General features: G+C 50.6%; 2 protein-coding genes across 4 annotated transcripts; one reads left to right on the forward strand and one right to left on the reverse strand.

The window, feature by feature from the left end:
* Nucleotides 1-3,252: 3,252 nt before the first annotated feature.
* On the forward strand, nt 3,253-7,298 carry rnf41l (ring finger protein 41, like). Of its 2 annotated transcripts, none has more exons than XM_084442714.1 (6): nt 3,253-3,393; nt 3,559-3,765; nt 3,887-4,026; nt 4,965-5,127; nt 5,373-5,493; nt 6,100-7,298. In XM_084442714.1, the coding sequence occupies exons 2-6, from the start codon at nt 3,560-3,562 to the stop codon at nt 6,490-6,492; spliced, it is 1,023 nt and encodes a 340-aa protein (XP_084298840.1). In that variant the 5' UTR covers nt 3,253-3,393; nt 3,559; the 3' UTR covers nt 6,493-7,298. The 2 variants fall into 2 exon arrangements, with proteins under 2 accessions (XP_084298840.1, XP_084298841.1); XM_084442715.1 differs by having other exon boundaries at nt 6,106-7,298.
* Nucleotides 7,299-7,417: 119 nt separating this feature from the next.
* virma (vir like m6A methyltransferase associated) lies at nt 7,418-22,138 on the reverse strand (the record flags this gene model as incomplete). Of its 2 annotated transcripts, none has more annotated exons than XM_084442370.1 (27): nt 7,418-7,659; nt 7,961-8,107; nt 8,396-8,757; nt 8,912-9,078; nt 9,262-9,358; nt 9,871-10,025; nt 10,347-10,505; nt 10,641-10,773; nt 11,065-11,282; nt 11,384-11,636; nt 12,122-12,357; nt 12,820-12,975; nt 13,183-13,577; nt 13,983-14,076; nt 14,583-14,665; nt 14,894-15,048; nt 15,474-16,004; nt 16,265-16,491; nt 17,066-17,203; nt 17,354-18,081; nt 18,732-18,947; nt 19,083-19,202; nt 20,170-20,338; nt 20,518-20,566; nt 21,049-21,135; nt 21,516-21,628; nt 22,073-22,138. In XM_084442370.1, the coding sequence occupies 27 exons, from the start codon at nt 22,136-22,138 to the stop codon at nt 7,418-7,420; spliced, it is 5,496 nt and encodes a 1,831-aa protein (XP_084298496.1). The 2 variants fall into 2 exon arrangements, with proteins under 2 accessions (XP_084298496.1, XP_084298495.1); XM_084442369.1 differs by having other exon boundaries at nt 9,256-9,358.
* Between the last annotated feature and the right edge of the window lie 2,969 nt (nt 22,139-25,107).

The following is a 25,107-nucleotide window of genomic DNA, read 5'->3' on the forward strand; positions in this document are numbered from 1 at the left end:
GAGTCCGCACACTGTAGCTCCCATTTAGATCATTTTATGGACAATTGACTGCCCTCCACCCTCCACCCCCGCCCAGACCCTGCCACCATTGAGATACTTGAACATGACCACCGAATGTACTGTACATAGGATGCACCGCACTCACACCGCACACGCCATATACACACTCACATACACATTACATTTTACACACTCACTGTATACACACTGACCGCACTACACTTTGTATATTGATTTTTTTTATCTTATTTTGCACTAGTATTTTGTACTCGCTCTTTGCACTGCCCTGTCTTTGCACTGACCTGTCTCGTCCCTGCACCATGTCCAATGTTGTCTCAATGTTATGCACCATGCCCAAAAGCAAATTTCTAGTTTAAACTACAGTACAATGGTAATTAAACAAATTCTGATTCTGATTCAATCGTGTCTTTTGAGCAACAGTTCAGAGAGAAAAATTTAGGATGCTGCCATCTCAATATCACTGCGACTGACATGACACACACACACACACACACACACACTCACTCACACACACACACACACACACACACACACTCTCACACACACACACACACACACACACACACACACACACACAGGGACCAGGGATTTTGGGCCCCATGAAAAGATATGACATTGGGCCCCACCAGTGGGAGGACACAATAGGCGGGTGGTCTGGGGGTCCTTCACCAAGAAATTGAGGTCACACTGAATTTCCTGCATTCTGGTGAATTTTTCTGCACCAGTTTGAGACTTTTCTGCATCAGTTTACGGTGGAAATGTGTTTATTTAAAAGAAAACTCTGTAAGCAAGTCCCGTTCGCTTAGCGATTGGCAGCAGGACCGAACCATTTTATGTAAATAGAGATAGGTGGCAATTGGCTCTCTGAATGTTTACTTTTAGCCAAAAAAGCCAAGAAAAGAAACCTTTAGTTGTATCAGTACATTGTAAAATAACTTCTATTAACGATGATGATATTGAAAAAGTGTACCTAATGTTCTAATATTTTAGGGCCCCTGTCAGTCATTGGCCCTTAGAATCATCCTAACTTTTCTCCCCCATATGGCACCACTGCACACTCACACACACCAGACCCCGTCTGACTCTCCTTTGTGCCTGGCTGGCATTGAGACATAACATAAAATAAACCTTACCTGCTGGTGTTGTGTCTCCATATTGTTCTCCTTCTGCAGTAAGCGGATCTCCGGGGTCTGCCTCATTCTCCTTGCTCTCCGCCGAACTCAGCACACGAGCCAGAGCCCTGGACAGGCCTGGGGCCGAGGGGCTCCCGTTAGTCCGACCAGGGCATGGTAGGGGCTTCGTGGGCAAGGTGACATCACATCCTACAGTGAGCAGAGCTGGGGCTGCCAAACATTTCTGGACATGCAGCAGAGGGAGAACAGAGGTTATCACTGCAGGAGGTGTGGGGCAGCAAGAGGAAAACCCTTTGGAGGGGAGGGCAGATGCAAAAGAGGAACCTCAAGTCTACCCGATTTAGCTGACTGCTGGCAAAGCGTACTCTGCACTGAGCGCACTCTGACACTTGTAGTGTACATATATATATATATATATATATACCTCCTCCCCCTTTCCACAGAGGTCTGAGGTGGCGCAGTACTTGCATACAATGACTGCCATCTGAGATATGCGTGTGTATACATCCATGTGTACCTTGTTCAGCGCACAGCCCAGGCTGAGTTTGGGCGTCAGCGGCTCGTGTTCGGCCGGGGGTACAGGAGGACCAGATGAGCTCGCCGGGGGAATGAACCGGGGCTTTTTCGACAGGTTACTCAGCTGGCTGGGAGCCCCGGAGCGACGCATTATGCTGAAATGACAGACTACGTGAGCTACGTATCTGTCTAACGTTACAGCAAAAACAGGATTATCTAAACCAGACACTAAAAACAGTACATATAGGTTATGTTAATAACTATCTAAACTAGCTACAAGCGTCAACTCGCCATGTTCAGTCGCGACAACGCCGAGAATCACCTCGCATAAATGTGTAGACTAGCTATGTTTAATTTTAACCACATACCTCAATGGGTGAACAAGTCAAGAAAATGTTACACAAAACATTTGCTAGCAAACTGTTGTATATCCTGTCTTTGCTAGCTAGCATTCCTTTCACTGGACTGACGGCACTGACTGCGAACGTCCCGCTTCAGTTGTACAGCAGAGCGCCATTGGCTGCTTGATACCGGAAGGGGAGGGGTCGAGAGGTACACTCGTTTTCTTTTCGTTAATCTGCGCCGGACAGTAGCCCCGTCCCTTTTCAAAACACCCCGGCACCCAATGACGGCAAATGTGCGTGTACCTGTTAATCTGACTTTCACCACTTGATCACAGACGATCTCTCCGATTCGCAATAACGTGTAAACTAACCGAGAGAATCATCTGCAAAATGTCATGGGAATTCTCAGCTGTTTTCATTAATTGGTGATTTTGATTAGGAAGTCATATGGACATGGAGTGAATGGAGGTGAGTGCATTAATATAATTCTAGACTGATTGTCATAATCTGCGTCAATCTAGCACTCATCTGCCTCCATGTATACCTTCTCTTGTGGGAAGGACATTTTATTTCATAAAACAACTCACAGACGATTGGGGTTAGTAGGCTACTCCTGTCACTGTACATGAAAAATCCATTCAATTTGAATACACAATGATATATTGATATTCTTTACAGTAACGGAGTAGACGTGAATCTGAACAATCTCTGTGCAAGTATGCATATCTTTCACTGTTTCAGATGATAGTGTGAAATTAACTGATGATCAACTGTGCAAAATGCATTAAATACAGTATTGCAGTGTTATCTGATGCATTCCAGGTACTGTAGATTGCATGTGTTGTTTTAATGGTATTTTCATGGAGGGGAGTGGCTTGCTTTTTGATCTCTGTAGTCTGGGAGAGGGCAGAAGAGATGTTGTCATGGAGGCTGTAATCCAATCAGAGGCAAGAGAGAGTAATGCATGTTAATCCCACAGAGAGAGAGACGAAGGGGAGGGAATAGACTAGAGGGAGAGTCCAGAGAGTCTTGTTGTTGTAGTCTATACCTGCTGTATGCACAACATCAAAATACATGATAAAGTGTATGGTTTCATAACTCCTTATAAAGTCAGATTGTAGTGTGTGTGTGTGTGTGTGTGTAATTCGGTCTCTCCGCGGTCTCATCCAGCAGCTGGCTGCCTGGGCTCAGGACCCCTGTTGTCACGGAGACGAGGCCCAGAGGGAGCAGAGAAGGGAGGGGCCTCGGGGAACGAGAGTGTCATCTGGGAAAAACCGGCGAGAAAGAGAGAGAGAGAGGGGAGAGGAGTAGAGAACAGGAAGATAAGAAAGAAAGAAGAAAGAAAGTGCCAGTCAAAGTGAGGAAGGAGTGTGTGTCAGGTAAGGACTCGTCCTTGACCTGAGATGTCCCCAGTAGAGAGGGGAGGAAAACTGGAATGTAGCCAAACAAAGTTAAGGCTGGAAACAGTTCCGTCTGACTGTGTGTGTGTGTGTGTGTGTGTGTGCGCGCGCGCGTGTGTGTGTGTGTGCTTGCGTACCGTGTAGCATGGGCTATGATCTCGAGAGGTTCGTGGGTTATGTGAACGAGGGCCTGCTGTGCTGCGTTTGTCGGGACGTGCTGGAGCGTCCTCTGCAGGCCCCCTGTGAGCACGCCTACTGCAGCGCCTGCATCAGCAGCTGGCTGCTCCACCACCACACCTGCCCCGAGGACAGACTACCCCTGGACACCAGCACCCTCAAACCTCTGTACAGGTGCGCTCTCTGTCATCTCTCTCTCTTCTTATCTCCTGCCCTGTCGTTGTCTCTTAATATGCTTTTTATCCCCAAGTAAGCACACTGTGTGTGTGTGTGTGTGTGTGTGTGTGTGTGTTAGGTACATGCGTAATGACTTGAGCCGTCTGCAGATCCGTTGTGTGAACTCAGGGCAGGGGTGTGAGACGGTCTGTTCTCTAGATACCCTACACACACACGAGGACGACTGTGTGTTCGCCCTCATATCCTGCTCCAACACAGGTACAGTATGTGTGTGTGTGTGTGTGTGTGTGTGTGTGTGTTGGGGGGGAGGGGGTATACTTTACAAGACATTTGTGTTTGTTGGACTGTGTGTTCTCAGTGTGAATGTGTTCCGTGTTTAACTCCATGGGAACAAAGGTGATATGACACCGGCGTGAGGGGAGCAGGTGGTAGTCTTGTTGTCATGGTGACGGGATACAGACAGACTATACCTGGGGATCGTTGAGGAGGGCTCAACATTACAGACAGAGAGCTCCTATAGGGAACTTCCAGGGTCACCTCAGTCAACTCTGTACTAAGATCTCCTACTACAGAGGACAAAAGGATACAGAACGACAGATAAACAGACAGAAAAGCAGACAGAGAAGCAGACAGACAGACAGACAGACAGACAGACAGACAGACAGACAGACAGACACACAGACACACACACACACACACGCATGTAGGGGGTTTGGGTTATAGGTACATGTTCAATGTTCAATAGAAGGCATATATGAATGCATTCGAAATATATTCTCACCTAACACTCCCATGATTTTGTGTGTGTGTGCGTGTGTAAGAGTGTCCTCATGCTCTCAATATGTGTGTGACGTCTCATTGGCAGGTGGAGAGTATCTATGTTACCACTGTGGTAGGTTTAATGGTTTCAGCTTGAGTGTGTTGCTGTGGGGTGTGTATTACTACAGTGTGTGGTTTTGTCTTCTCATACCAGTTGTGGACTGGTAGTAAATCTTCCTATTACAAAATCCCTATACATCTGAGTGTGTGTGTGTGTGTGTGTGTATGGGGGGCTGTTTGCTGTGGAGTGGGGGACATGAGAGGGGTAAAGACGTTTTAGGAGAAAGTTTCTGTCCCCTTCAGAGTGTGTAAAGTGGTTCATGTTCAACCTTATTCTCCATCTCTCCTCCCCTACCGCTGTACCTCACACCCCTCAGGTTGTCCAGTGCAGGTGGAGAGGCGGGGACTGGAGGCGCACCTGTCGGAGTGTGAGTTCCGCAGCAGGGTGTGTCCAAACGGCTGTGGCCACACCCTCTTCTCTGTGGACCAATCACAGCACAACTGTGTCGCGGAGCTGCGCACTGAGCTTGAGATGCTAAGGTGTGTGTGTGTGTGTGTGGACAGGTTATGAATATGTTAGTGAAGATGCTGGGTGAGGAGAAGGTTACATGGCGTTGTGTCGTCCCGCAGGGCTGAGATGCTAAGGTGTGTGTGTGTGTGTGTGTGTGTGTGTGGGTGGACAGGTTATGAATAGTGAAGGGTGAGGAGAAGGTTACATGGTGTTGTGATGTCCCGCAGGGCTGAGATGCTAAGGTGTGTGTGTGTGGCGTTGTGTCGTCCTGCAGGGCTGAGATGCTGTGCACGGTGGAGGAACTGAGGAGGGAGATGGAGTCACGGTTAGACTCCCAGAGGAGACATATGGTGCAGAAAGAGTCCATGCTGAAGTGCGAGGTGGAGGAGCTCAAGGTGAGATGACCTTATGCAAAAAATGCACGTGACCTCTTCGTGTTTTGGTGCAGCTGCCCACCAGGGGCGTTCGCGCTCTGATCTCGCCAGATCTGAGGATGGCCGGATCCCAGAGGAGCCAGAACCCACAAAGCATTTCACTCCCTTATACTTGTTTGAAGGACGGAACGGTAAAGAAATGTTGAATCTTGAGTGGCATATTGGGCCGTCGCTCCCTGAGGGTGGTTAGTTTAATCTCATCTCAAGGGTTGGTTGTTCCACAGCGACCCCGTCTTTTGTTGGGGTCACGGTCACGGGCTTGAGTCAGTCAGATAGCTGGTGTCTCTCTTTTTTTTGTAATTAACTTTTAGCTGGGGTCTCTCTTCTGGATCACCGACTGTGGGGTTGTGTGACAAATCCTCTACAAGGGGCAACTGGACAATAGGTCAGGTGTGATTGGCTACCAAAGTGGGTGAAAATGTGTGAATTTTTTTTTGAAAAATCCAAAATAATTTTTAAAAGAAAATGTGTGACCTCTAAAGCTGGAGCTCAGAGAGTCTCAAAGAAGTACATGTACCAGCTGATTCGTGTGTGTGTGTGTGTATGTGTGTGCACATGTGCCCACAGGGCCAGCTGTCACGGGTGATGTGTGACGTACGTGCCCTGTTAGGGGCGGAGCGTCTGCGGAGACAGGAGCTGGCGGAGGCGGAGCTAGAGAAGAGGGAGCTGCTGGAGATCCTCCGAGCTCTGCAGCCAACCAGGAGACAGGAGACAGTCGACCAGCCAATCGGGAGCCAGCAGGATATCAAAGAGCCAATGTGGAGAGGGCAACCGACCAGGAGCCTTCAGAGAGACGGGACGATGCAGGCCTCTACCCAATCTCTACCATCAGTCCAGTCCCTTTCCGTCTTGGTCCCACCCACGTCACCCCAGCTGGGGGAGGGGCCACGCAAGGCTAGTTCCCGCAGTCTGACGCTGGACTGTATTAAGAGGAAGAACCGCGAGGTCACCGTCATCTGAGGAGGGGCTCCATCAAAATATACCCCGAGTCTCTTGCCAACATTCACCCACCGACCTAGGCTGGATTTGAGGGTAGATCTGAGAGGACTTGGCCCCTCGTTCCACGTTGCCAGTTACTGGTCAACTACCTTTCAAGTCCACCTTCTGTATCCAAAACCTCTGTTCTATACAAGCGTCCAGGATGTTGTGGCTAGGGATTCATAATGTATGATTCAAGAATTGTCATGTTTCATAATTGATGTCATACTCAGGAGGGGACACAGCTTGTTTTATCTAGAATTAGAGACTTTTGTCTGGATTTGATTGATCTTTATATTGATTCATTTGAACAAAGATTTCTACATTTTAGTGCCACATGTATAGCAAGTGAGCAATTCTTTGAAAGCTAATGTGTATCAGGAACCCAGTTAAGCAAAACAATGTAGCACTGTATTTGTTTTATTATATCTGTTGAAATGTTACTTCGAATTACATTCGACAGACGCTGATGCTATGGTTGAGTGAAACAGCAGGTCAGGTCATGGAATTAGACTGCCTCAACTGTTTTTATGCTGATCCCATTCCTACAGACACTACAATAAAGCGTGTTGGTCCAGGTCTGGTCTGTTGTCTCCTCTTCCTCCAGGCCAGGGTGTGACGGCAATTACAGATAAATGGTTTTGGCACAAGGAATTTCAGAACGCGATACATCAACAACTTTTCTCATTCACAGAACTTTATTAAGTGTGAACACAATGTAAAATAACAAAACGTAACTTTTGAGCCTCGACACAATGCAAAATAAAACTAAAAACGTCAACACAAAGTCCGCACATCAGCACAGTCACTTAGAACCCCAGAGGGACACGTTTCAATACAGACGGTATGCGAGATCCTGATTGGTCCGTTGGCGCCATGATAGGCTGCAGTCATTAGCCAGGTGGGTTTACCTGGTGAAGGAGCGCACATGTCTGCCCCTCCCTCCTCCACTCCCTCCCCCGCTGCTGAACTTCCCTCCCTGGGAGCCTCTCCCTCCTCCTCCTCCTCCCCCTCCTCCTCCTCCTCCTCCGCCGCCGCCTCCTCCTCCTCCTCCTCCTCCTCCACCTCCTCCTCCTCCACCCAGCCACGACAGGCCTGTGCCTCCCCGGCCTCGGGGGGCGCGGTCACGCGGAGCCAAACGATACGCCCCTGACAGAGAGAGACGAGGGACAGTAGTTAGCTAGCTTCAGATTTAGATTCATATTCTCTATTTCTTGAGCTGTGTATATCTACAGGTATGTGTGTGCGTGTGTGTATATGTACAGTATGTGTGTGTGTGTATGTATGTGTGCGTGTGTGCATGTGTATATGTGTGTGTGTGTTTCTGTGTATGCGTGCGTGTGTGTGTGTTTCTGTGTATGCGTGTTTCTGTGTATGCGTGAGTGTGTATATGTATGTATGCGTGTGTGTGTGTGTGTGTGTGTGTGTGTTTGCGTGGTGGCGCGCATACCTGCAGGCAGCTGGCGGGAGGGCATGGGCCCGCGTGTGAAGTTGCTCTGGCCTCCCCTCGGTTCACTGTACGTCCCCCTGTGAGTGACCGCTGGTACCTGACCACTCCACGAAGAGCCACGCCCACCCTCTCTGCGAGCATAGTTACCTGGGGAGACAGACAGAGAGAGAGAGAGACAGAGAGAGACAGAGAGAGACAGAGAGAGAGACAGAGAGAGAGAGGGTTAAGATCCATCTGTTAGCCTTTCCGACCTTTTACATTCTCCATCCGCTCCATAAGAGACATTACAAGGATGAATGCGTGTATGATATATAGTATATATATATATATATATATATAGCCTGTGTGTGTGTGTGCGTGTGTGTGCGTGCACGTGCGTGCGTGTGCATGTGTGTGTGTGTGTGCGTGCGTGTGTGCGTGTGTGTGCATGCGTACCGGACAGCAGCACTCCTTTGGGCTGCGGCGGCGTGAAGAAGCGCGTCTGGCTGTGGAAGGCGGCTCCTCCTCTTCCTCCCCCTCCTCTGTTGCCGGTGAACAGCCCCCGCGTCGGTGGCTTGGGCGAGCTCTTGGGGGGGCGCTTGGGGGGCAGCAGCCCCAGGGGAGTCCCAATGTCTTTAAACTCCGCCGCCACGAAGTCGTCCACGTGCATGCTGGGAGGGCGCGAGGTGTTCTGCTTGCGCTGGCGGAAGATGTCGTGCGGCCGACAGAGCTGACCGAAGCCCCCCCTGCCCCCCCGACCCCGAGGGACCGCCATGATGTGGGCTCTCTTAGCGGGCTCCACGTAGTCCGACTTCCCGCTGCAAAGAGACAGGAGCGCGTTTAAACGTCAGATATTAGCGAACCAGTTCATAAAACAGACGTTACTTGAAGCCGAGCTTACGTATGTTTCCCGGTATTTTGTTGACCGGTATTTTGTTTACCGCGGAGCCTAGCGAGCGTAGCTAACATTACCTGGAGGTGATGAAGGTCTCGTGTTTGTGCTTGCCCAATCGGAAGCCTTTGGGTGTTTTGTTGTGACCGGGGGAGGAGGGCTCAGACAGGAAGGAGCGCTCTAGCTCCGCCTTCAGGTCCAGGTCGGGACAACACTCCTGGGCCAGCCCTACCAGGTCCACCTTCACCTGACACGCAGAGAACAGAGTTACACTCGCGCGCCAGCTACAGAAACACACACAGGTTACAGGAACACACACACGAGTAAACAGGAACACACCAGCTACAGAAACGCACACGCAAGTGACAGAAACACACGAGTTACAGAAACGCACACGGGTGAGAAGTAACGCAAAGACACACACCCTCACCATGTCGAGCTCGGCCTCCATGTCGTCAGTGTGGAACGGAGAGAACCACAGAGCCTTCAGCTGCTCATCCAGAGCCTCCGACAGAATAAACACCGTCCTGCAGCCACAACACACACACACACACACACACACACACACACACACACACACAGAAACACACACACACACACACACACACACACACACACACACGGTTAAGAATATACACACACAATCACATAAAGGTCTAGATTTAGTCAATCCCCTATTGGACTGTACAAGCTCCATCAAGCCTGGACTTACTATTGATGGTTGTTTTATCTCTATTATGTCTTATTTATTATTATTACTATTATTGTTTATGTATTTTTTCTTTCCATTGTCCGCTGTTTGTACTTTAGTTCTTTGTCCTGTTCATTGTCTGTCCTTTTTGTATGTTCTTTGAAATGACACTGCTGTTGCAATGTTTTTCTGCATGTTTTGTATTAAACTCAAAATCTATAAATAAAGATGTGGAAAAAAAAAAAGAAGAATATATACACACAATCCACATACACGTTTTATCAGGAGTGAAGCTTGTATGTATGGATCCCAAACACCGGTTCTACTATGTGTGAGTTCAAGGGGTACCTGTGGTTGAACTGAGCCAGTAGCGTCTCAGGGGCGGGCAGAGTGGGCTCGGTCTCAGTGGAAGGGGGTGTGTCCATGGCGCTGTCCAACATCTGCCTCAGACCAATCACATTCTCCAACAAAGTCTCCAGCGTATCGTCGTCCTTGCAGAGCTTCTGCACACACACACACACACACACACACACACGCACGCACGCACGCACATTGAAGACCCACCATCGGCAAAATGTTGACACCACAACTGAATGATTTTATATAGGTTTGTTTTCTACCTCTCATGCTGAAATGTGTAAATACTGTAATGTGTCTGTTTTTGACACATATCGTATACATATTGAATACTGTAATGTGTCTGTTTTTCATATCGTATACATATTGAATACTGTAATGTGTCTGTTTTTCATATCGTATATATATTGAATACTGTAATGTGTCTGTTTTTGACCTCTTATGTTGAAATGTGTGCATGTCAATACCGTAATGTGTTTCTCCAGAGTAGACAGAGGATGCAATTCTGACTCCTCCCACAGTAGCAGAGTCTTCATCTCTGAGCCAGTCAGGGCCAGCGACCGCGTGGGAGGGACGAAGGCTGACTCCGCCTCCCCGGACCCATGGCCCTCCTCTCCACAGCAACCCTGAGACACAGAGGAAACAGCTGCTGGGATCACAGGATCACAACATCGTATTCTGCGTCTGGACACAGGCAAGCGACACATGACCTGGGATGATGAGTGTCAGATTCTGTGTGTGTGTGTGTGTGTGTGTTTTACCAGTGGGTCAGTGTGAAGGATCTGTCTGAGGAAGTCAAATAAAGCGGACAGTAGCTCAGCAGAGTCCTTATTGAAGGAGAATGAATGCTTCTTCAACAGTGAACACAGGCCTGCACCGTGCTTCTTCAGGGCACTGAAACACACACACACACACACACACACACACACACACACACACACACACACACACACACACACACACACACACACACACACACACACACACACACACACACACACACACACACACACACACACACACACACACACACACACACACACACACACACACACACACACACACACACACAATCAGTTAGGAAACAGAAAAACATCCGTAGAAAAAAAACAGAGAGAAGGAGATCACAAAAGAGTAGAGCGGAAGAGAGATAGTGTGTGTGTGTGTGTGTGTGTGTGTGCGTACCCTTTGAGGTGGTAGAGTCCGTAGTCGTGTTCTGTGAGGAACATCATAGTTCTGATGCAAGTGAGCAGCAGAGAAGGGCTGCTGTCCGCGTTCCCCAGAACCTCCAGCAGAGCCTGGCACGCCGACGACATCATCTCCCGCCCCGGAAGCGCGTTGGCCAGCTGGTCGGCCTCCGACACGCACCCCTCCCCGGGGGGCGACACCACGAGAGCGATATCCTGGCGCGCGCCAGAGAGACCTCAATATTCACGCTGTAAACGATAACCGAGTGTGTGTGTGTGTGCATCTGTATGTGTGTGTGTGAGTGTGTGTGTGTTACCTGGTCACACAGAGACTGCAGAACAGTTCCAACCAGCTCGCTGCAGTGCATCTGCTGTAGGGCGTTGTCGGTGGGCGGAGTCAACAGGGCCAGCAGCAGGGGGAAGAGGTCCGTCAACGGCGGCTCCTCCCCGGGGGCGGGGCTGGACAGCAGGTGTAGCGCCGCGCTCTTACAGGCCCTCTGGGAGACCAGGGCGTCCAATAGGGAGAGGAGCCGCAGGACCTGTCCCCAACACGTGCTCTTGCCCTCGGCCCTGCAACGCACGTTAAGGACACGCGTCACGTGTGTGCGTGAGCAACTGCATGGCCTGATGGGAAGTGACAGTCATCCTTCAGACTGACTTGAGATTAGGTAGTTTGAGTGTGAGTCTGTGGGTAACACTTTACAATAAGGGTACATTAATAAGCATTAGTTAATGCATTATTAAGCATTAAGTAACAGTTAACTAATGTCTCTATTAACCATTTACTAATGTTATTCATGTTAACTAAGGTTAACTCTCCTAACCCTAACCCTAACCTTAACTAAGGTATTAATTAACATTAGTAACCTAACCTAACCCTAAATAAGCATTAGTTAACAGTTAACTAATGTTTTTTGTGACCCTTATTGTAAAGTGTGACCAGTGTGTGTGTGTGTGTTAGTGTGTGTTAGTGCGTGTGTGTGTTAGTGTGTGTTAGTGTGTATGTGTGTGTGTGTGTGTGTGTGTGTATGTGTGTGAGTGTGTGTCCCTCTTACGGCTGCAGCTCCTCCAGCAGCAGCTCCAGCAGGGTCTTCATGATGAGCACGGCGGTGGGGGAGGACAGGTCAGCCAGCTGCACACACACCCGGCGCAGCATGGCCAGCAGGGGGGGGCAGCTGGTGGCGCACGCGCACCGCAGCGCCTCGGCCAGCGCCCGCCACTGGACGCGCAGGTGCATGCTCCACAGCTTCCTGGTGTTGAGGGCCACGGCCGCGTCCTGGACCGACATCGCCTGGAGGGGGGAGGAGCCACACGCACGCCGTCAGACCACCAGAGAGACACCATGCGAGCAGCACGTGCAGATAACCACTAAATTAGGCTACTAATACTAATACTAATACTCGGAAGACTACGAGACTAGGAGTACACGATATATATCTTGTACAGTATCAGTTACTTGTACAGTATATAGCCCCAGTTATTCCTCTTTTATGCTACTGCCCCCTTATCTGGTGTCTTTTTCATTACTCTGTATCTAGTGTCCATTCTTCTTTCCAACCTTGCTTTAATTTCAACTGCTGAAACGCCAATGTCAACGCCTGGGGGAATCAATAAAGTATCTATCTATCTATCTATCTATCTATGCATCCATCTATCCATCTATCCATCTATCTAAATACTAAATCTCTAATTTGGTTAGCGTAGAGTTACAAATCATCTTTCTATATTTCGAGGCGCTTGGTTGTCCGGTTACCTGCGTGCTCTGCATGGGCAGGGGGAGGGGCAGCAGCTCGGACAGCAGGGTGAGGCCGGAGAACAGGCCCTCGGGGGCCTTCAGGAGAGACCCCAGGACCTCCCTCAGCACCAGAGACCAGGTGTTACTGGACAGGGTCTCCTCAGTGTGGGTCACCTATGGGGGAGCGCGCGCGCACACACACACGCACACACACACACACGCACACACACACACGCACACACGCACACACACACACGCACACGCACACACGCACACACACAAAAAGGTGTCAGCCTAACCCACACGTAATGACTTCCAAGACCACATTTATGACGACAACTCAGGCAGGCCGTCCGCGGACGACCACGACGCGCTCCTCACCTGTTCGCTGACGCCCTGCGTGAAGGTGAGCAGCACGTCGACGATGAGCGCCTGCAGCCGGGTCTCGTCGCCGTCCAGGCGGCCCGAGGTGGGCACCGAGCACGCCACCATGTGCAGCGTCACCAGCACGCCGGCCACGCGCACGTCCCGGAACTGGAAGGAGGCGCCGGCGCCGCGCAGCAGCTCGGTCAGCATGGCGCGCAGGAGGCGGAGCGTGTTGATGCACACGGTCAAGACCAGGCAGCGCTGGGGGGCGGGGCCCACGTGGCCGTGGAGGCGCCAGGGCTGCAGCAGGGCGCCGCACAGCTTCTGGAGGACGCCGACACACATGTCCAGGCCCTCGCTGGAGAAAAGCTGCACCACGGCCAGGCTCCATTTCAGGTCCTTCTGCTGACCTGGAGAGAGAGAGAGAGAGAGGGGGAGAGAGAGAGAGAGAGAGGGGGAGAGAGAGAGAGAGAGAAAGAGGGGGGGGGGAGAGAGAGAGGACATGAGAGAGAGAGAGAGAGAGAGAGTGGGAGAGAGAGAGAGAGAGAGGGAGAGAGAGAGAGGATATGAGAGAGAGACAGAGAGAGAGAGAGAGAGGACATGGGAGAGAGAAAGAGAGGACATGAGAGAGAGAGAGAGAGAGAGAGAGAGAGAGAGAGAGAGAGAGAGAGAGAGAGGACATGAGAGAGAGAGGACATGAGTGGACATGAGAGAGAGCTTTAATCTCACAGTAGAGGACTGCGGACGACAGGCCAACCCGCCCAAACTGTCAACATAGCACCCGTCTTAATTCTGAATGTAGAATCGGTGTGTACCCTCTACTGCAGGCGGGGGGCAGGCGATGTGGCAGAGGACCCTCAGGGCGCTCACCATTCCAGCTCCCTCTAAACTCAGCATGTTCTCCAGGTTCTAGAGGAGAACATACGGGGGGGCGGGACCAGCTTTAGAACCGCGCGCACAAACACATTACATTTCAGTCATTTAGCAGACGCTTTCATCCAAAGCGACTTACAATAAGTGTCATTTAACGTAGACGGTCAGTGTGCTACTACTCGCCAGAACTCACAAGTGCATCTCCTTTCTAAACAAGTGACTAAGAGCATAAATAATCTAGTGCTAAATCAAGTGCAAGAGTGCACACACACCACAGCTTGTTCTCTCAGCAAGCTCAACAGGACTTGGCTCTGCTGCACTTCTGTCACGGGTCCATTTGCATATACCGGCAGGGAGCATAGGTACGTTCCAGGACAGGTGTGTTTGGTTCAGACATGTCTTATGCACTGGAGTGACTCACTGGAGTGACTGGGATTTTATTAAGCAACCGTTGAAAGCAAGCGAAGCGAGTCAGGACAGTGACATAGAGATGGGGTGAGTGTGTGTGTGTGTTTATATACACGGATAGGGGAGCAGCGTACCTGTTTGATGTAGTCTATGAGGACGGGGATGCTGTTGATCTCGAAGCGTAGTTTCTCCAGAGGCTCGAGCCACTTACTGAGCTCTGAAACACGAGACAAACACACACCACGTTACACTCCGCTTTGAAACACAACACACACACACACACACACACACACACACAGCGTTACATTCGACTCTTTCGGCTTTCGGCTGCAGGGGAAATTAAAACACCCTTTCCCATGTCTGACATGGGATGATCGTTCATTTCTCTAGTGTCAGTGTCAGTGTGTATGTGTGTGTGTGTGTGTGTGTGTGTGTGCAGCAGTACCCTGCATCTTAGCGTTGGTGTCGTCGGCCTTGGCGATGGCGAGCAGGGGAGTGGCGTGCTGCTCCATCATCCGCAGGTCGTTGGAGCTCTGCACCACCATCAGCACCAGCATGCACGCATAGTTATAGGTCACCGCCTTACGGGCCTTGGCTTCCCTATAAGAGGAAGAGGGAACACGAACGAACACACACACACACACACACACACACACACACACACACAGAGAAAAATAAACATTTGCAAGCCATTTTGTATACTCTCCCTCTTTTTCACTCACACACACACACACACACACACACACACAAAACGCGCACACACACACAGACTCCAGTGTAGACACACGCGCGCGCACACACACACACACACACACAAACACACACACACACACTCAAAAGCACACAGCCCCTCCCCTACACAAAGCGCACTGTGCTTCATTCGTGCATGATGAAATGCGCTGTGTATAAATTAAGTTTGATTTGACCGCTCACCCCTGTCCGTCCTTGTATATAAATAAAGTTTGATTTGACCGCTCACCCCTGTCCGTCCTTGTATATAAATAAAGTTTGATTTGACCGCTCACCCCTGTCCGTCCTTGCCGTGGTGCTGCAGCAGGGTGACCAAGCAGGACAGGTTGTTCTCCAGGCTGAACACGTGCGCCACCGCGCTGCGCCCCGTCTGGGTGAAGGTGATCAGGTAGAGGGCGTGGAGAGTGCCCAGTATGTCCGCGTTGTCCCCCTCCTCCAGCCCCGCCCCGCCCTCCCCGCCGGCCGCCACGTGAGTCAGCAGCTCCGACGCGCCCTGTAGCGCATGCAGCGCCTGCATCAGCCACACCCCCAGGCCCTCCTCGCCCAATCCCGGCGCCGTGAGCCCGGCGTCCACTCCGGCCCCCGCGAACACCGTCTCCTCCACGCCCTCGGCCTCGGCCACCGTGGCGAGGAGGCGGAGCAGCAGGCTGGTGGGCGCCGGCTGGGCCAGCAGGAAGAGCAGTCCGGATTGGCTGAGGGACAGGAAGCGCAGGAGGTCCCGGACAGCCTGGTTGATGCCCGCGTGGCCCGCCCCCGCCGACAGCACCACAGCAGTGCTCTCCAGGAAGTGACACGCGTACATGTACCTGCGGGTTTGGGAAATGAACGCATGGCTAGGTTAACGCACATTTTGTCGCACGCACGCACACACGCACACGCACACGCACACACACACACACGGTACACTGAATTTGAAAGCCAGCAACATTCACTGCCCTTCTCATTACTCATAACAGTGACAGTGTTTCAGTATACGGGCTGTGTGTGTGTGTGTGTGTGTGTGTGTGTGTGTGTGTGTGTGTGTGTGTGTGTGTGAGTGTGCGCGTGTATGTGTGTGTGTTCATACCTGTACAGTGAAGGGTATGGGTCGTCTCTCTCCTGTGGCCCGGTGATTCGGACCGTGGTCGGGAAGGCTTTCCCCGGGGGCTGCACCATGGCGTGGGGGGCCGTCTCCAGCAGGTGAAGTAACTCTTCAAGAACCCCCGTCATCCTATCCAGCTCTGCCTCGCTGACAGGGGAGGGGCTTAGTGCTGACTCCTCCTCCATAGGACTCTCGGCTTCTTCCATCTCCTCCTGAAACGCGACGACCACCACGGTTTGTACGAATGACCCCCCTCCCTCAGTCATCCAACGTCATGTAGTTTTAAGAGTGAAAGTCACATATTTGACCGAGGTGTCACATATTTTCTATGGCTTGTCTGTTGCCCCAACCCCTCATCCCCTTGTTGTTCTATTGTGTCATTTTGTGTTGTTTTTCTTTTGTAAAAGCAATTTTAAAAAATGATCACAAAAAAAAGAGTGAAAGTCACATTTATAAAGCTGTGCCTAGCAGTGTGTGTGTTTGGTGTGTGTGTGTGTGTGTGTTCGGTGTGTGTGTGTGTTCAGTGTGTGTGTGTGTTTGGTGTGTGTGTGTGTGTGTGTTTGGTGTGTGTGTGTTTGGTGTGTGTGTGAGTGTGTGTGTGTTTGGTGTGTGTGTGAGTGTGTGTTTGGTGTGTGCGTGTGATTGGTGTGTGTGTTTGGTGTGTGTGTGTGTGTGTTTGGTATGTTTGGTGTGTGTGTTTGGGGTGTGTGTGTGTGTGTGTTTGGTGTGTGTGTGTGTGTGTGTGTGTGTTTGGTGTGTGTGTGTGTGTTTGGTGTGTGTGTGTACCTGCTGGGGCTCGCTCCAGGCGGCGGCGGAGCGCTGGAGGTCTGACAGCACCTCGTAGATGTGGCCCCTCTGCAGCACAGCGTTGCCGGCGGTTACCACCCTCACCGTCGCCTCGCGCAAGAACAGCTGGACCAAACGCTGGAGGGAGAACACATGACATCTAATAAGACACACAAAACCACTTTAAAACCCTACCCCTAGTGTACGACTAAAAACATGCCTGGGCACTTTACTGAACTGTAAAAAACGTCATGAGCCTCAGGGTGGGGTCAAGAAGGCACCCCTCACCTGGTATCCGCTCCTCTCCCCTTCCTCTGCATGCAGGAAGGCCTCCACACCAGCGGGGGCGCTGGTCAGCGCATCCAGAGCCCTAAGGATGCACAGCTTCAGCGTGGACGAGACGTGGTCCCTGTGGAGCAGCTCCACCAGGAGGCCCAGCGCCCCCTCGGCGAGCAGCGCTGCCAGGCCCTGCGGGCTCTCCGCCAGACAGGACGCCAGCTTGGCGCCGGATTTCAGCTGTCTGAGGTTCAGGGCGATGGGCTGGGTCAAAGCGATATCCATACTCAGGCCCTGAAGGGCCCACTGGACCAGCGCTCTGACAGGCTCCTCCCACTCTCCCTCCCCCTGGCCAATCAGATAGCCGAGCCCTTTAGTCAGCAGTCCCGGCGCCTGCTCCAGGGCCGTGACCCAGCGCACTCCCCGGTCCTCTCCTATCCCAGCCAGGAGCTCCCTCAGCTGGGCCACGGCCTCTGCCTCGGGCCCTTCTCCGCCCATGGGCCCTTCCGGGTCCCCCTCCCTCCCCACCCTGGCCCTCTCCAGCTGCGTGTCGAACCGCGTCTTGTACGGAGGGGTGAAGAACAGCAGCGGCCGGAGCTCTCGCTCGTAAGGGTCGTACTGGACGGGCGGGACGGACGCCAGGTCCTCGGGAGTGTAGTCCATGTCAAAGCTGGGCAGCTTGAAACTACCGTTGTCCAGGTCGTCCTCGTCGCTGGAGATCTGCTCGTAGCCATCGTCACCTGGGAGAGGGGATGGGAGGTGTGGGGGAGGGGAGACTGTTTACTGTAGGACTCTTCACCTCAAACACACGTTACACAAAGCCTTTTCTGTTTCTCTTTCTCTCACTGCCTTTCACTCTCATAAGTTTACTGCAAACATGCAGGGCTGGTTTTGTCATGCAAGCGGTGAACACAAGACACTCTGCAGCGGGGCGTAGAGCTGGAGGCGCGGCACGCCAGAGCACACGCCCTCGTGTCCGCCGCCCAGTCCCAAACTAACCCCTCTCTCATGTCCCCTTAAGATGTGTGTGGGTGAATCGGAAAGGTCTGTGATGACTGGATACTAGTGATATGGTGAGCACGGTGAACTCGGGAGCGTTACCCCTTGTCTCCACTGCGGCCGTCAGCATCGACATTCTAACCGCCGGAAATCAAGAAATGAACCTCGGCGATTCTCTAACGTCGGACGCTGGCGTCGAGCGCAACGCAACGGCTGCAGTGGAGCCGCTGTTATTTATTACAATGGATTCATTTCTTTAGCGTCTGATAGGTTGACGCTAATGGGCCCAGTGGAGTCGAGCCGTTAGGGGGTGCGTTTGGGAATGGGCATCTTGTCTGTATATCCTGCTGACACACAGGAGCCCCCCTACCTTCCTCCATCTCCTCCTCACCCTCATCTTCCTCCTCCTCCTCCTCTTCCTCCTCCTCCTCCGGAGCGCTTCCCTCTGTCCGCGCGTCCTCTTCTTCCTCCTCTTCCTCCTCCCCCTCTTCTTCGGGCTCGGCGTCCGAGTAGGGCTCGTCGGCGGGCGGTGACCGCTCGGGCGAGACGGCCTCCAGGGAATCTTCCCGGCCTTCGCACGGCTCCACTTTGACCACGCCCACGCCCACTGGGATAGTCGCCACGGAGACCACAAGGATTGTCAGTCAGTTGCCAGGGGAACCTCAGAAGCCATCGGGCACATACACATACAAATATTCACATACTTAGACAAAGTGTGTGTGTGTGTGTGTGTGTGTCTGACCTGTCACTGGAACCTGCTCCTCCTCGTCATCATCCGGGGGTGGGGGCCCAGGGGGGGTGCGAGGCCCTCTGGGTGCTGGTCTGGGGGGGCTCCCATTGTACTGCTCCTCCTTGTCCCACTCTGGTGTTATAGAGAGGTTATAGAGTTAGGATAGAGACATGCAGTGCTAGCTGGGTAAACAGCGGCTTCAGTTACTATATGGCTCACTGTCAAAGTAGGGCTGGAAGAGTTTTTGTTTTTGAACAATGTGAAAAATGCCTAAATCGAAAAATCAAGTTAAGTGCTTCCTCTGCTGTCACTCAAACGCTGGCGCCAGCAATAGTCTAGTTACAGTAACGCAGGCTGTCGTCATGGCCTTGGAATAGCTAGTATACCCACCCATCCAGTCAAATTCCAAGACAATCCATTCAAACTCGATAGGGAAATGTGTGCAAACATGCTTTTGCGCAGTTGAGCATATTTTTTATTGAACCGGAATTTTATGTACTTGTATTTTATGAACCCTGTTTTGTAGTTATGCACAGACGCAGTGGCACAGACTCAGTGGCCATCTGAGGTGATCGAAGACGCCGCAGAAAAGGCGCACAGACGTGTTGCGCACATCCAAAAAACCTATGCGACAAGCTCCTCAGTGGCCTGAAATATCTGAATCTGAAGAAATTATGACATAATTGAATGACACATTTGAATGCCACTAAATGCCACTGTTTCTTCTCTCTCAGACTTAAAGATCAGTCTGAGGTCAGTTTATTGCACATACTGTATAGTTTTAAAAAATACTTTTTTTAGTCTTGAGTGTGTGTAGACAGAAAAATAATAATAAAATCACGAATTGTCCACAACACAGAAAAAAAATGATTTTAATATTCTGGCCTTATCGCCCAGCCCTCTCTGGAGGTGAAGGAGTGTATTTACAGGGAAGTGTAAGTAGGAGTTAGCTTCAGACTCCAGGTATATGGGGGTCAGGGGCTGAGAGTTGTATAGGGGCGTGAGAGGTAAAAGTGGGGCAAGAGCTGTGTGTGTGTGTGTGTGTGTGTGTATGTGTGTGTGCGTGTGTGTGCATGCGCGCCTGCTTGGATCTACCCACCTTGTTTGATGATCCTTTTGGGTCCGCTCTGCTGCTGCTGCTGTGGGGGTGGGGGTGGTGGGGGAGGGGGCGAGTCGCGCTCATGTCCGTGGGAGCGTTCTGCCGTCCCGTACACCGCTACGGTCAGACTGGTGTACCAGCCTCGCAACACCAGCCCATCTGTGTTCACCTGCGCCAAACACGCGCACGCACGCGCGCACACACACACACACACACACACACACATGCGTTTGAGTCAGCCCTTACATTTCTGGACACAGCCCATTTGTTACATTGTGCCAGACAAGAGCAACCAAGCACACACACCCCATACACACCCTCCACCGCAAGGAGTTGAGGAGTGCTTACCTTTCCACTAGGCCTGAAGACGATGGACTTGTTTTCATCATACTCCAGACTAGGGACACACAAGGAGAAAATGATGGATTAGATTTCATTTTCTGAATGAGGCCTACAGCCTTTGGACTGATGTAGTGTATCAAGTGACTGAGGGTCAGTCACACAGTGACTAGGGGTATGTAAAAACACTGCTATTTGACTTCACAATATAACGCAGAGCCATTTTTTCAGCAGGCTGGGGCTCTCGGCCGTGTTGTGTGTTTCTGGTGTGCTGTGTGGGAGGGGTTGAGTTACTGGAGAGACCAGTTGGAAGAATGAACAAAGGCACTTGTGGAAAGTTGAGAAAACGCCCTCGCTCTTCCAGGCTCCCTGTGAGAACTGCGAGTTAAGAGCAGACCCCACCCTGACTGGTTCTACAGGTGAGATGGAGACTTGCTACCTGAATCTTTTGAGACCTGCACAAACACAGGTGGAGGAGCGGAGAGGAGGGAGGGGGGGGGGGGGGGGTGTTTGAGGAAGGAAAGTGAGAGGGTGACTGACCTGCCCAGCCTGTGGAAGGTGGGACTGTTGGGTTTGGTGACATTGTTGAAGAACAACTCCAGCTGGAAGGCATGAGGAGAGGTCTCCCTGGAGACAGAGAAAGGATCGGGATATGATGTCACCACAAACACACTCATCTTGCACGCACTGAACATGCACAGATTACATGAAGCCTGCACAGATGACCAGATCTTCCCTATGATGCAATAACTTTAATTAATCAATGTGACAAGTTCATCTAAACTGGGCTGCTTAGAGATTGTACATCCATGCAATCTGACTTCCCTATTAAAGGTGAGGAGAACAATAGCAGTTTTCCTATCTCCAGGCCATGGAGAACAATAGCAGTTATCAAATGCATGCACACAACTCATTAGTGTAATGACTCATGAGGTGTATGCACACCAAGTAGTGTAATATGCAGTGTGATGGAGGGATGACTGTCCAGCCCGTGTGAGTTGTCTTACCCAAATGCCCTGCTGTCAGGTAAGCTGCTGTGTGCTTTGATCCCCGGGGGAATGACCCGCACCTCTGTGATTAGTACTCCACATGGGAACCGCACTACGTCCACGTTGGTCAACTAAGTTACAGCCGAGTGAACACATACAGGGTGTTAAGAGTGCAAACACAACATACACACATGGCAGCAGTCTTAGAATAACTAACGGTAGCTAACGTCAACAGCCCAAACGAATCTAGCTAACGTTAGCTATCTTATGCATCTACTTCCGTAACGGGACGTTGGTTAACGCTATGCGCTTTTCATCAACTTTAATTTATACAGGCTTGTCTGTTGAAATATGATCTCATACAACACCAATACATTATGGATACGCTGCGTTAGTTCGCACTAGCTAACATGCTAACATTACGTGGTGTGGATAGCAGGCTAGCATAGCTAACGTTAACTTAGCTCTAGATAGCTATCTACCTCCCTGTCCTTGGGCTAGTTACTTAGATACCTATCTATTCCTAAGAAACGTTTACTCCTTTGTATTATCGGCATGATTCAGAAAAAAATTACTTCTGCACTTTGATGTTTAAATGTATCCAAAAACAGAAGCTCTGTTGAAGTGTCCCCCGCCATCATTCGTTGTTGTCACTCAGGGGATAGGAAGCTTCCGGCTTGTGAATAGTTCCGGGTTTCACAGTGGCAGCCCCTGGTCCAGAGCTGCGTGGAAGCATGGAGCATGACTGGAGTGAAGAGCAGGGGTTCTCAGAGTGGAAGCATGGAGCATGGCTGTAGTGTAGAGCAGGGGTTCTCAAAGTGGAAGCATGGAGCATGGCTGTAGTGTAGAGCAGGGGTTCTCAAAGTGGAAGCATGGAGCATGGCTGTAGTGTAGAGCAGGGTTTCTCAGAGTGGAAGCATGGAGCATGGCTGTAGTGTAGAGCAGGGTTTCTCAGAGTGGAAGCATGGAGCATGGCTGGAGTGTAGAGCAGGGTTTCTCAGAGTGGAAGCATGGAGCATGGCTGTAGTGTAGAGCAGGGGTTCTCAGAGTGGAAGCATGGAGCATGGCTGTAGTGTAGAGCAGGGGTTCTCAGAGTGGAAGCATGGAGCATGGCTGTAGTGTAGAGCAGGGTTTCTCAAAGTGGAAGCATGGAGCATGGCTGTAGTGTAGAGCAGGGTTTCTCAAAGTGGAAGCATGGAGCATGGCTGTAGTGTAGAGCAGGGGTTCTCAGAGTGGAAGCATGGAGCATGGCTGGAGTGTAGAGCAGGGTTTCTCAAAGTGGAAGCATGGAGCATGGCTGTAGTGTAGAGCAGGGTTTCTCAAAGTGGAAGCATGGAGCATGGCTGTAGTGTAGAGCAGGGTTTCTCAAAGTGGAAGCATGGAGCATGGCTGTAGTGTAGAGCAGGGTTTCTCAAAGTGGAAGCATGGAGCATGGCTGTAGTGTAGAGCAGGGTTTCTCAAAGTGGAAGCATGGAGCATGGCTGTAGTGTAGAGCAGGGTTTCTCAAAGTGGAAGCATGGAGCATGGCTGTAGTGTAGAGCAGGGTTTCTCAAAGTGGAAGCATGGAGCATGGCTGGAGTGTAGAGCAGGGTTTCTCAAAGTGGAAGCATGGAGCATGGCTGTAGTGTAGAGCAGGGGTTCTCAAAGTGGAAGCATGGAGCATGGCTGTAGTGTAGAGCAGGGGTTCTCAAAGTGGAAGCATGGAGCATGGCTGTAGTGTAGAGCAGGGTTTCTCAAAGTGGAAGCATGGAGCATGGCTGGAGTGTAGAGCAGGGTTTCTCAGAGTGGAAGCATGGAGCATGGCTGGAGTGTAGAGCAGGGTTTCTCAAAGTGGAAGCATGGAGCATGGCTGGAGTGTAGAGCAGGGTTTCTCAAAGTGGAAGCATGGAGCATGGCTGTAGTGTAGAGCAGGGGTTCTCAAAGTGGAAGCATGGAGCATGGCTGTAGTGTAGAGCAGGGGTTCTCAAAGTGGAAGCATGGAGCATGGCTGTAGTGTAGAGCAGGGGTTCTCAAAGTGGAAGCATGGAGCATGGCTGTAGTGTAGAGCAGGGGTTCTCAAAGTGGAAGCATGGAGCATGGCTGTAGTGTAGAGCAGGGTTTCTCAAAGTGGAAGCATGGAGCATGGCTGGAGTGTAGAGCAGGGTTTCTCAAAGTGGAAGCATGGAGCATGGCTGGAGTGTAGAGCAGGGTTTCTCAAAGTGGAAGCATGGAGCATGGCTGGAGTGTAGAGCAGGGTTTCTCAAAGTGGAAGCATGGAGCATGGCTGTAGTGTAGAGCAGGGTTTCTCAAAGTGGGTGCCGTGACATGAGTCCTGGGGTGCCGTGGAATCCTTTGATGATCTTGTAATTTATCAGTATCAAATTAATTTTCAGTCAGTTCTAACCGAAACGGATATTCTCAAGTTGTCGTTGGTAGCCTATCTCGACAAAAAAAGATAGGCTACTTTCGTTTGAGGGCCGACGACGTAAACAAGTAAACACGCGCGCTAATATTGCCTGTCAGCAGAAATTGGCTAACGCAGTGATGGTACCAAGTAAATTAGCAAGGCACTTTGAAATAAAGCATATCCAGAATAAAGTTTCAAATACATATTTTTAAGTGGCCGAAATCACAAAATGAGACGAACGCATGCGTTCAACTGTGCGTGTGTCTGACCGAGGCAGGCTAGTTTTTTTAGTGGCCAAGTTGGTTGCCAAAGCTAATGCTCATATTACCTTTATCCTGGCGCTGAGAGTAAAAACTGTGATTTAAGGGTGTCATGGATGAAACGGGTATATAGCCTAGGAGTGCTATGAGCCTGAAAAGTTTCAGACGCACTGGTATAGAGCAGTCAAAACTGATCAGAAATCAGTAGGCTACGGTTTCCTATGTAGACAATAGCCTACACTAAACCTTTATGGATTTAGTGTCCTATGCAAGGATGCTATAAGACCTGTTTTTGTGCAGTACCTATTCATATAACCTACATCTGAGCAATAAAGACTAAATGAATGAATTAATGTGATTGTTTGCAAATTTCTTTGTTTAGTTTTTCTGGTTTTGTGATAGTAGCCTAGCCAGCCGATTCTCATGCTAGGTTTGTTGTTGGTCTAAAATTGGGAATTATATATATAGGCTATATTAGTCACATTATATCAAAGCAAATAATACAAATTGATGGCTGTTCAAAACTATTTTAAAAACTTTTTATTCACATGCTAGTTTCTTTTCATGGGGAGGGGTATGCTGATGATGCTAGGCTATCAATTTATCTAACGAGCAATAAAATAGACCAAGCCTACATGAATAATGTGTATAATGTAAATTCATTTGTCGCTTAGTCCTATTTGGTAGCGATACTGGCGAGTAGTGCCACGTCCTAGTGTGAAACACCGATAGGCCACTGAAGCTGGGCAGGTAGCTGCTACCTGAGTCACGTGGTCCACAGGATCCAGGTAGGAGCGTACAAAAAAACCAACCTTCAGCCATTACTCTGCGATGAGGGGTGCGGGAGGTTTTACATAGATTTTCTCACACAATCTAAAAGCCACATACCTGGAGTTGCTGAGCACACCTAACCACTTGGATGTCTAGTCTAGGTGTGGGTGGCTGGTTACACTGCATTCTGTAT

The sequence above is a fragment of the Borostomias antarcticus genome, assembly GCF_949987555.1.
Source record: "Borostomias antarcticus genome assembly, chromosome: 8".
Classification (NCBI taxonomy): domain Eukaryota; kingdom Metazoa; phylum Chordata; class Actinopteri; order Stomiiformes; family Stomiidae; genus Borostomias; species Borostomias antarcticus.

Coding starts and splice junctions, on each gene's coding strand:
- rnf41l (XM_084442714.1), top strand. CDS start 3,560: ATGGGCTATGATCTCGAGAGGTTCGTGGGTTATGTGAACGAGGGCCTG. Junction 3,766..3,886: donor ACCCTCAAACCTCTGTACAG/GTGCGCTCTCTG, acceptor TGTGTGTGTTAG/GTACATGCGTAATGACTTGA. Junction 4,027..4,964: donor CATATCCTGCTCCAACACAG/GTACAGTATGTG, acceptor CACACCCCTCAG/GTTGTCCAGTGCAGGTGGAG.